Source organism: Danio rerio, chromosome 4 (genome assembly GCF_049306965.1).
Source record: "Danio rerio strain Tuebingen ecotype United States chromosome 4, GRCz12tu, whole genome shotgun sequence".
Classification (NCBI taxonomy): Eukaryota; Metazoa; Chordata; class Actinopteri; order Cypriniformes; family Danionidae; genus Danio; species Danio rerio.
Window position 1 is genome coordinate 47,886,338 of NC_133179.1, and position 12,523 is coordinate 47,898,860.

The 12,523-nt window shown below is 33.9% G+C and overlaps 2 protein-coding genes across 3 annotated transcripts in view; both read right to left on the reverse strand.

Moving 5' to 3' along the window:
• LOC101887036 (uncharacterized) overlaps positions 1–12,168 on the reverse strand; it is a 491,406-nt gene extending 479,238 nt beyond the window's left edge. Inside the window, exon 1 of the mRNA XM_009300496.5 lies at positions 12,022–12,168. The gene's annotated coding sequence lies outside the window, so the exon portion shown is untranslated. The remainder of the gene's footprint in view (positions 1–12,021) is intronic.
• Positions 3,141–11,608, reverse strand: LOC137490883 (uncharacterized). Of its 2 annotated transcripts, XM_073947952.1 has the most exons (3): positions 11,555–11,608; positions 10,829–10,978; positions 3,141–6,464 (listed from the first exon to the last, which is right to left on the reverse strand). In XM_073947952.1, the coding sequence occupies exons 2-3, from the start codon at positions 10,911–10,913 to the stop codon at positions 5,686–5,688; spliced, it is 864 nt and encodes a 287-aa protein (XP_073804053.1). In that variant the 5' UTR covers positions 10,914–10,978; positions 11,555–11,608; the 3' UTR covers positions 3,141–5,685. The 2 variants fall into 2 exon arrangements, with proteins under 2 accessions (XP_073804053.1, XP_068075975.1); XM_068219874.2 differs by lacking the exon at positions 11,555–11,608 and having other exon boundaries at positions 10,829–10,980.
• Positions 12,169–12,523: the final 355 nt, after the last annotated feature.

Here is a 12,523-nt window from a genome sequence, read left to right on the forward strand (position 1 = left end):
TAAAACCATGTTTTTTGTTTTTAAACACACTATGCTTTCTCAGCTATGAAACGCATCACTAAAAAATGTTGTATTGTTGTTGTCTGGTGAGTGGGCAATATGAAAAAGCTCCCCCGAGGTAAGAAGGAATGAAGTTATTGGTTTTTATGTAAAAATTAAGGATTTGTAAAATAATTTAACCTTTTAATTTATTTGTAAAAATATGTATTGATGAGCATCCTGTTTAGCCTATTGTTACAGCAAATAGGATTATAGTACATTTATGATTTATTAATAATAAGATAAATAGATTAAATCATAAAAGAAAATGGCATTATAAAGTGTATTACGATTTTGTTTTTTCTACCCTATTTTATTTAATCTATTTTTTTACGTTGATGGACTTCAAATTTAAATTTACATTATTTGTTACAATCTTTTGCCTTATTAATAAATCAACTTAAATGAAAAGTATATGCATCAGTGCATGAAGCAGAAGGGAAAATAGAGAAGGAGTTAACAGCAGTAACGTCGTTATTTGTTTGCCATTATTGAAAGGTAATGGCACTGAACTGCTATATAAATATATTTTGCATTCTACATTGGACTGGAAAAAAGCAATAGATGTAAAACATTTTGTGAGGAACTTATGTAATTCTTTTTAACCATATGTTCAAGTCTGATACTGGGCTAAATGTGGACCAAATCTGACGGGCAAAACAACCACGTCGATATTTGGTCTATGTTTAGACCAAATCCGACGGACAAAACAAAGACCACGTCGATATTTGGTCTATGTTTGGACCAAATCCGAGGGGCAAAACAACCACGTCGATATTTGGTCTATATTTGGACCAAATCCGACGAACGAAACAAAGACCACGTCGACATTTGGTCTAAGTTTGGACCAAATCCGACGGGCAAAACAACCACGTCGATATTTGGTCTATATTTGGACCAAATCCGACGGACAAAACAAAGACCACGTCGATATTTGGTCTATGTTTATACGAAATCCAACGGGCAAAACATCCACGTCGATATTTGGTCTATGTTTGGACCAAATCTGACGGGCAAAACAAAGACCACATCGATATTTGGTCTATGTTTGGACCAAATCCGACGGGCAAAACAACCACGTCGATATTTGGTCTTTGTTTAGACCAAATCCGACGGACAAAACAAAGACCACGTCGATATTTGGTCTATGTTTAGACCAAATCCGACGGACCAAATACAGACCAATTTTCGACGTCGAAATTTGGGCTAAATAAAGTCTATGACGGGCCGACTTGATTTAGCCCAAAAAACGACGTCGAAATGACGTCTCGTGCTGGGTGGGTCGTCGTTATCCGCGTCGATGTAAAGTTCGTTCACAGTATCTACTGTCTCCCGATCTGCTAATCAATCACTTATGCACGTTTTTCTCACACACTTTAACTGATGCTGGGAGCATTTTAAAAACAACAAACATTACACAGTGATCTACTGAATATCTTATTTGTTGTTACTCACTCCCTAACCACAATAAATCTTTAAATCAAACCTGTCCGGCTTAATTGCTTAAGTTTGCTCTGCTACACGAGGCGCAGTCAGTTTCGCATTCACGTTCTCCCTCTCTCTCCCGTGCAGGATCTTAGCTCCTCCCCCAAATTCACGTGAACCAATAATGTACACTTTACCTCGAAAGTAGGAGGGTTTTATACAGCTATCAGTCTAGGTATTATACAAAATACCATCACACACATATACATCTTTTAAACAACAACAAATGAACTTTTTACAATAAATGAAATATATAAACTGCTAGTAAAACTAAATTATTTATTTACTTATCATCTAATGGAAGCACTGTGCTACAATAATAATAGGCCTACACACACACACAGTCTAATTATTAAGCATGTAATATACACCCAGTCTAAAGCATGAAGTTTCCAGAAGCACTTAAACTGCTCAAGGCTGGGCTAATGCTGAGGTTTCATCTTTGGGTAGAGACTCAATAATATCCATCTGCACAGTGTGACATCACATTCGACCGGCGCGCGCGCGTGTGTGTGTGTGGCTTTTTTTCTGTGTTAGTGGGCGAGGCCGCAGGTTTCAAATCTCCCGGGTTTGCGCACGCAACTACTTGTGTTTCGTAGATACAACATCACGAAACACCTAATGACCCGTTATCAAGACGACTCATTCGAAGCACTATGAGTCGACTCTTTTATAGATGAATCAACAGTTTTAAACACTGTACACTTACAGATTTAAGCCTCAGCTGGATATTTCACTTTACTTAGAGCTGTGTTACACACTACATGGAAGGGCATTTTCAAAAACCCATAATATGGGCTCTTTAACAAAATAAATACACTATTTAAATAAAAAAAATAAAAATAAAATAGAAATCAACAAGTGAAATAGAAGAAACTGTAGAACTGTTATGGTTATAAACTATATAAATACACACACATATGAGGGTCCATCTATTAGTCCCATGACGGAGCTAACAGCATGGGTGAAGGTTAAATGCATGTAAACCTTTTAGCACATGTGAAAAGAAATATTTTTGTTCGTTATAATTTATTTTAATTTGTTTCTAGCTCTGAATTTTAATCTGACTCCAATTTATAATAATTTTAGATTTAGATTCATCTAATTCAAGCTGATTACCTTATAGGTTGTGATTAGGTCTAATTTAGATTGATTGACCCAATAAATCCTTATATTTAATTAATGTTTCATCGTTTACTTAAAGTCGCTTAGAGTCAGTATGCTGGCCAGTTTCATCTGCTCACGGACACATCTTCGCCAGTTCCGATTCTTAGCAGATATGCTAATTTCCTTTAAGTAATAATAGGCCACCTCATGCTTGGTTATACTTAAAGAAAGTTTAATTTAGCTTAGTCAGAGAATATAACTGAAAGCTAATTTCTTTTCAGTAATAATAGGCCGCCCCATGCTTGCACATACTTAAAGAAAGTTTGATTTAGCTCCTAGATGATATCATACCCCTAGATTATATCATCAGTGATTGTCAGAAATCAACAGGTCTCTAATGCTGTGCCCATGCTCCATCCATTGCGCCTGAATGGATGACTAATCCTGGTCGTAGACTGCGGAAACATCAGCCTAAACAGTCTACTAGATTTAAATGATTTCAGGAGATATTAGAGTTAAACAAGAATTGTACATTTATTTGTTAGGAAAAGATTTTCACATAATTAAACAAAATAAGCCACTCAAGATTGTACAACATCAATTACTCAAAGATACATTTAAGAGTTAAAGAGGAATACCTGACCATGTAGAAATACATTGCAGCATATAAGTCTTGATGCAGAGCTCAGAGACTCACAACCTGCAATGAGTTATCCCATTTACAGGATCCCACGGACACTTCTGCACCCTTTGCCTAAATACTCAAATCATTATAAATTCAAGACAATAAAAGCTTCACTAAGACTCTTGCCTGGTCATGAGTTGATGCGAAGACCATTTTGCCTGGAGTGGAGCATCTGGCAAAGATCTTAAACCCAAAGTCAAAACCCAAATTAACTGATATAAAGGAGATTGTAAAATACTACAGTGAAATTAAGACCACTTTACCAATCACACAGAGACATTTAAAATCACACCAAACATGAATATAAAGCCACAAGATACACCATATTAAAAACTTAAACATTCGGTGTGAAATGTGAGTGAGCTGCTCTGGTGGAGAAGGTAAAGTCCAGGGCAAAGAGGGGGGCTCAGGATGCACGATCAAGACAACCTGAACAACTGGTTTTCTAGCTGATCTTCTTCTCACATTGGAAAGTTTATTGTTTTAGTGCCTGACCATTCTCATGCTCTTGTCTCGTGTGGAGTTCCATAACAGTTTGCAGATTTGAATATTATGGAGAGATATAGCCATCCTTACATTATTATGTGCATTTCTATTCTTAAACTGTAGTTCCACTGTACTCTGCAACGAGAACCTCAGTCAATAATATTTATGTAAAACTGAATTTTGTTGCATCATATGATCATATTTTAAACTTCTCATAAAATCATCAAACAATGTGTACCTAAAAAGCATTTTGTAAAAAATAAAAAAGGTCTGTCCTATTGTCACTAAGTTATTGTTACTTTTTTTCTACTGGATATGTGGTTTATATCTAGTATATATATCTAGTATAAGTGATTTGTAATTTGTTCTTTTATACCCCATTTTTTGTTTAATAATGTTTTTCTATGCAGACTTTATGTATTGGTCTAATATTTGTATAAAGAAAGATTTCATTTGCATTTACTCATTTAGCATCTTTTATCCTGCGACCAAAAACTAATGACACGAAGAAACAGACTCAGCCTACCAAAGGTTCAGAGCTTGTGTTTTTGAATGCTAACAAACCTTAAGCCAAGTCCAAGAAGTAAAGCCACACAGTGTTGTTTTAAAGCTTATTTAATTTTAAACATTTTATAAAAATGCACTTTTCTATTCTCAAGTCAAGTTGTTAAGCTCATTAGGCGCTGTGGCCTTTGTATTTTTATTTGTATTATCTTTCACTTAAATTGCTGTTTCATAAAAACATCTACTGGGAAGAGTTGCCATATTTCATATAAAGATTTTATGGCACAAAAACGTTATTTAATTTAAAGCTTACTTGTTTTTATTCATTAAAAAGCCTAGCTTGATGTGCACTATTGTTTTTCTTTTGATTATTTTAGTGTTGTGATTGTAAAGTAATCTGATTTGTTATAAAAGCTTTTCTGGTAAAATATTAATAATAATAATAAAACAATAAACAAAAATTAAACAGTGTTTAAGTGTCTAATCCTTGCAGCATCATATGTTACAAAACTATTCACAAAGACTATTTGATTTATTAAATAACTCATCTCTTATGCTTTCTTTCATGTTATGTGACAAAATGAATGAATGACTCAGATGAACTAAAAGATTCATTAATTCGCTCATGCGCACGTTGTGTAGTGCGAGACAAGGTCAGTTCATTTTTCGAGTCCTCTATCGAGTCGAGTCCACATGAATGACTGAAGCCTCGCTAATCATATGCATTTAGAGCCAGAAAAAGAATTGATCTATTCAACCCTCAAGTCCTCAAGTTTGAGTCATTCTGTCACGAAATGAACGAACGACTCAAGAACCAGAAGACTCGAAAGGTGAACTAATTATCATGGCTCCTATCGCCCCAGACTGTGTACATTGGTTAAGATTATATGTGACTGTCATTGTAACGTGAACGCACCACTGACATTTAAAGACATGAAGAGGTGAGCTGAGCAAACAGACAACAATGCCTATAGACAAAAGAGCAGGTAAACATTGAATTATTATTTTCTTCTTCTTATAATATTCTATTTATGACTTATTTGTCGTGTGATCAACCTTCTGGGGCAGTTGTAGATGTGTTTGAAAGCAAATCGTAACATTTTAATAATATTTTGTCAAATTTAACCAAATGAACGAAATGACTCGAAAAAGATTTGTTCATCTCGATGAACGAGACTCAAAGATCCGAGTCAGTAAAATGATCCGAGCTTCCCATCACTATTGAGTATGCGAAATTCTGTTGTACGCCGCTGCGAAAAGGGGCGGGATTAAACAAGATGATTAGACATGAATGGTTTCTCTCCAGTGAGGATCATCATGTGTTGATTAAGGTTTGATGATTGGCTGAAACTCTTCCCACACTGAGTGCATGTGAATGGTTACTCTCCAGTGTGGATCTTCATGTGTTTATAAAGGGTTGATGAGAAGTTAAAACTCTTCCCACACTGAGTGCATGTGAATGGTTTCTCTCCAGTGTGGATCTTCATGTGTTTATAAAGGGTTGATGAGAAGTTAAAACTCTTCCCACACTGAACACATGTGAATGGTTTCTCTCCAGTGTGAATCGTCATATGTTGATGAAGGTCTGATGAGCGATTAAAACTTTTCCCACACTGAGTGCATGTGAATGGTTTTTCTCCAGTGTGGATCCTCATGTGTTGATAAAGATGTGATGATCGGCTGTAACTCTTCCAACACTGAGTGCATGTGAATGGTTTTTCTCCAGTGTGGATCATCATGTGTAGAGTAAGGGATGATGACTGCCTGAAACTCTTCCCACACTGAGTGCATGTGAATCGTTTTTCTCCAGTGTGTATTTTCATGTGATAGTTAAGGTGTGATGATTGGCTGAAACTCTTCCCACACTGAGTGCATGTGAATGGATTCTCTCCAGTGTGGATCCTCATGTGTTCATTAAGGTGTGATGATCGGTTGAAACTCTTCCCACACTGAGTGCATGTGAATGGTTTCTCTCCAGTGTGGATCATCATGTGAGTCTTAAGATTGCCTTTTCTTCCAAAACTCTTTCCACACTGAGTGCAGATGAAACGGTTCTTGTCTCTCCTTTTCAAAATATCATCAGTCTGTAAATGAGTTTTTTCCTCAATTTTGACATGATGTTCCTCCTCTTTACTCTCCTCATTCTCTTCAATTAAGTCTGAAATCAATAAATTAAACAGTTTTCATTAAATCTTAAAAACTCTCATCAAAAGCTGAAAACTGAAAAGACACTGGAAACATTGGCTACACACACTGTAATTTTGATGCAAATTAAATGTAAAATAAATCTGATTATATTGTGTCCATTAACGTGTACACATTTAAGCAGATTCTATTCAATTCATCTTTATTTATCTAGTGCTTTTACAATGTAAATTGTTTCAAAACCGCTTAATATAGACATAGAAGTTATAGTTCTTCACGTCCGCATTACGCGTTGTATAGCAAAACCTAAACGCATCAGAGGATGGCAAAGAAGAGAGATTTACTCTTAAACTGATGAATGAGGATCTAGTGCCAGTGAATGTCCAGCATCTGAAACACCATTATTGTTCATTTTCAGAACCCACAATAGTTGATTAATACACCACATCAGTCTGACAATCACCGTTAAGAGGGGAAATGACTATAAGGAGACTGTTTCGATGCTGCTTTTAGTGCTGTTATAAGGTTCTATAGGTACAGTTAAAAAATGATGTACTAGAATTTACATCATTTAGAATGTAATAGTCAAATAACAGTCTGAAACAAATGTGTCAAGCGCAAGTATTTATATGCAAAACCTAACCAGAGTACAATTAAAAGCATTGAAAAAGTCTTAAATTTGATAATCTTAAATTAAGGCTTTAATAGCCTTGATTTATTATACAAAGTCTTGGATTTCATTACAAAGGTCTTAATTTATTTATTTATTTTACCTTTTTAAGATTAAGTTCATACATTGATTGTTTTAAAACATCTAATTCGTAATACTTTAATATGAGGAATAAAACACTACTTATTGTCAAAACTCATTCCTAGGAACTTTTTTACAACTTGCATAGTTGCTCTATCTAAAAAAGCTCCTGATCTAAATGCTTAGATCTTAAAAAACAAAAATGCATGCATACAGTTTTTAACTTGGAAAAATTAAAAACATTTAACTGACCAGTCATATATTTTATTTATACATATTTAAATTTGTCTCTTGATTGTATACATATTTTTCCCTTTATAACAAATACATAAATCATCTACATATAAACTACAAAATATATTATTCCCATTAACATTTACAATATTATTAATTTTAATACTAAATAGTCTTACTGATAGTATACTTTCTTGGGGCACTCCTGATTCTCATATATGCTATATATGCTCATATATTCAGATAATATAGTTTTCATACGCACACGAAAAACTCTATTGAATAAAAAAAAATTGCAATAAAATTAGGCAAATTTCCTCAAACACCCATCTCGTGTAAATGTTTTAAAATACCATACCTCCTGGTGATGTCAAAGGCCTTTTCCGGATAAAAAAAAAAACTGCTTGCATGTGTTCTTTTTTAATAAAACCATCTCGTACAAAAGATTCTAATCGTATAAGATGGTCAAGAGTACTTTTCCCTCTTCTAAACCCACACTGATATTTATTAATCTTCTGTTTTTTTTAAATCCACACCAATCGATCATTAATCATTCATTCGATTGTTTTGCAAAGGCAACTGGTAAGTGCTGTTGGACGATAATTAGTTGAATGATCTTTTCCTGGTTTAGGTATTGGTATAATAATAGCTTCTTTCTAAAAGGCTAGTATTTCTCCTAATTTGCAGATATTGTTAACCCGACAAGATGCAGAAATGCCATCTAAAAAGGTGACCTGCAGTTCATCCAGTCAGGGACATTGACAACATAAATATACAAATAAAAATGTTAACCCGGGGTTTGTGATTGTGAAACGTCTGTTAATGAACATCAGGTATAGCATGAACAGTGTGAAAGGAGATTACAGATAACACAGGATTCTGTTTCTTCAGTGTTAGAATGACACAGAGTTAATAATTTCAAGAGTTAAAAGCTCTACAAATACTCAGCCTCAGCTCTCAGAATAAACAGAGCACAATGACAAACAGTGACATACATAATTTGTCAATCATATCATAGCAGTGACCTGATCTTATATGCTATTGTTTTAGAACTTACAATTATTGGAGAAATGACCAGGAATAATAAACAATAGAAAACTGTAAAACTCAAGGGCAAACTGGCCATAGGGAGACATAAGGACATTTCCCCTTGGTCTGACAATCATCTGACCTGCTGCCATCATGATTCTGGCCCGCTCTGCCCCCAATTATCATAAACATTGCGCTTAACTCCCCATACTTAATTTAGTAATAGGAAATTAATCCTTAACAAAGTATGAAAGTATAATTATTAAGCACATTATAAATGTGGTTGTAAGTCAGGAATACAGCATATGTAGCTGCAGTTATAAACTGTTTAATAACGCTTATTAATTTAGAGTTAATGCTAAACAGATATTGCTAAACAAATAATGAATTCAGTATTTGCTAATGCATAATAAATGGTTTATAGTGTGTAGTTATATTTGTAAAGTGTTACCAAATTATCTTTTGTCTCAGACCTTTAGACCTGTCTTACCTCCCTGACTCTTTATCCCTCCTTTCTGCTTTATAGCCATGCTTAGTGAAAGTAACACCATCGTTAAATTACATACACTTTACATAAACAATGCAAAACTCGCTGTGTGCTGACACTTCTGCACAAAAGGCTGTTAATTTGGTTTCATGGCGCATGAACGACGCTTAACTTTTTGGCGTGAATGCAAACAACCGGGATTTACACAGGAGCATGTGTGAGGTGCTGGTTTTCTGTACGCATGCATCAGTTTGCTTTCACAAGCGATGTTTCAGTTGCACATTGAGAATAACAAACTCGCACGTGCAAAAAATGCCAAATGTAAATGGCCCCTAATGTCTTTATTTATTCACTCTAAATGAATACATTTGCATAAAGTAATCGTATCTAAATGCTTTCACTAGGGGACATTTTTTTTGCTGCCCCCAAAAAAATCCCACCCTGGGCGATCGCCCACATTGCCCATGCCTAAATCCGCCACTGGTATTGCTAAACGTTATTGTTCCACTATTATTTGTTTGTTTTGTCTCACGTCGTACCAAAACATCAACATAGTTTAGAATACTGTACAAGGTTTTATGATGATTAATTATTTTAGTGTCAATTTCATTCAGCATGTTTAAAATTGGGGCATACATGTTTTCTAACATACTTTAAACCAGGGTCTCTGCAGGTTTCACCAAGTTAAATTTAAGACTTTTATGACCATTATGAATGAAATTTTAGACTCATAAAGGGCTAAAGGCTAAAGATCTTTTCAAATGGCCCGGACTTTGTATTTGTCCTATCAAAAAAATATTATAATAAAACAAAATATTATATTATTATTTTGTTATAATACTTGTAAATAAAGCTTTGCAAGCTTTACTTGTATCCACACACTCTTTTTCCAAAATAAACTTTAAATTTCTACAAATTAAATAAATTATCTTTAAAATAAAAAAATTAACAAATGTTTTAAAAACTATAATAAATTAAATCTATGCACAACAATCTGTCCAGGTCGATGTCCTCAGCAGTAAATACATGGAGCACGTTTAAACAAATGTTATTGTAAGGAAAATAATTAAACCATTATGATAAATAGACTTAAAATTACCTTTTTGAATAAAAAAGTTTAAAGTTTTATTGAGATGGATTGTTGGTGATTGTATGGGTTTTGGCCAGACTGGGTAACAAAATATGAACAATGGAAAATGAAGACTTGTTTAAAAAAGATTTAAGAAATACAACACAATATTTCAGTAAATTTAAGACTTTTAAGGCCTAAAAATTTGATTTTGGAATTTAAGACATTTTAAGACTCCATGGAAACCCTGTTTAAACACAATAGCCCTGGTAATTAGTTATTATGATAATGATGTAATTCTAATTCAGATACTATCTGTGAGAACTAGAAACAACTACTAGAAACAAGTTTAATCCCATGAAGTTAATTAAAAAAGGGGAATTGGAATCAATGGGACATATGCAAGTGGAAAGTACTAAGCTAACACTATCACTGCAACACTGTGAGAATACTGAAGGTCAAATATCGTCAGCTCAGTTAATCGCTTTTAATTTATGGTTTTTGTTTATTTTACATAGTGCCAGTGCTCATGGAAGCTTTACAAACAGTAGTAGAACAAGGAAAGCAATAACCTTAAGAAGGAAGAGAAAATGGGAGACTAATAATACTTGAAATAATGACAAAAGACCTCAGAACAAATAACAAAAGAAACTCATTCCTGTCTTTCAATGAGTGCTTATGTGCATTTAGGAGAACTAGGCAGCACACTCAGGGCTGCAAGATGGATTTAATTTAGTATTCCTATAATTAAAATATATCTGAATGAGGATCAAATGACTGAGTTGGTGTTTGAGGATGAAAACCAACCTGTTTGTTCCTGCAGATCTTCCTGTTTGACTGTGAATGTTTCTTCAATCTTCACATCTTCACTCTCCTCTTTAATAAACGCCATCTTTATAACAGTGTGGAGATCAGTCGCTTCAGCAGGAGTTTTTCTCTGCGTTTGGACACTTTATCCTGTTTAAAATGAACAAAACAATAAAAAAATGTCCTGTTTAAAATAAATAAAACACTGAACAAAAACAAGATAATTTCAACACTTGCTTCAACAGTTTTTTTATATGAGTCATTAACAAACAGAAATTATGTAAGTCTGAGCAAGCAACAAAAGCCACAAATCAGCCGATGTAAACTAGAACTCCATTTTTCAAATTTTATTGATGTATACTTGGAATAGAGTGACAATATGCTATTTAATAAATTAAACCTTCACTAAAACACTTATCACACACTTTACTGTTGCTTTATTCAATTATTAGGTATGTTCTTAATTGTTTAGTTTGTTTGATTTATTTTATTGTCTGCTTACAGCAACGTTGTAGCACTTATTTGCACAAGACAAGAATTTCCTCTCGGGACAAATAAAGTTGATCCTATCTTATTCAAACAATAGACCTTACAGTGAGTAAAATAGTAGTTCTTTGTATAAAGGGTTAAAATAATATTGTCAACAGCAGGTTCATCTAACATTAAATGAACACACTGAAATTTTAATCAGTCTGTTTACATCTGTGTACAAGCTTTAAAACAAACCTTTCTCCAGTTGAATCACAGTGTGGGAGCGGCGCAGCCTTATGACGTCACACCACCATTCCACAATAAAAGTCTTTTTTTGTTTAGCTTTTTCCCCCTACTCACTCTTAATTATGAGTCATGACTTATCGATACATTTCTCCCTCATTTTCCACCTTATAATTTATCTGCTTTTTGTTTTGTATTTGTAATGAATGGGGAAACATCAAATTTTTATATAAATTTAAATACGTAATAGGTTGAAACTTATTTGGGCTACAGTCCATTTGTCAGGATAAAATCAATATTTATAACCAAACAAAACAAACAAACAAACAAACACATAACTAAATAGTTGTAAAAAAGCTTTTAAAAATGACTGAAAAACTTAATACACTGTTGAACAATGCATGCACATGTTTAGATTTTACATTTTAATGTTAGCATTCAGATATTATTTGAGTGTAAATTCAGAATGTGCAACTCACCTTTCCAGTCTTCAATGAAGAAGTGGGATGAGAAATGGCCTCAGTCGGTTTTTCTTTGTATGTTGTTGTTGGTAATAATCTCAATGTAGGAACCAACAATCGTAGTTTGTCCTCCAAAGTTGTTCTCTTATAGCTAAATAAGCCAATGAAGTTTCTGTTAAGAACGCAGAATATATAGATACAACCCTGCTGACCTACACTGTTAAAAATTGTCCCGTTAAAAAACAGTAAAATACTGGCAGCTGCAGTTGCCAGCAATGTACTGTTATTTTACAGTATGTTGCTGTAAAAATACATGGACTACATTGATTTACACAATACTCAAGTGAACTCATTTTGCTCACTGAAAGCAACTGCCTCAACTTGGTCAACTGCTGAATGAGTTTATGAAGTAATGTGCTATATATGCTTAGAAGCATACTTATAATGATAACTTATTTTAGTTAATTAAAAAAGTTCGGTTTAACTCTAATGTCTTATTTTTCACAACAGCACACATACA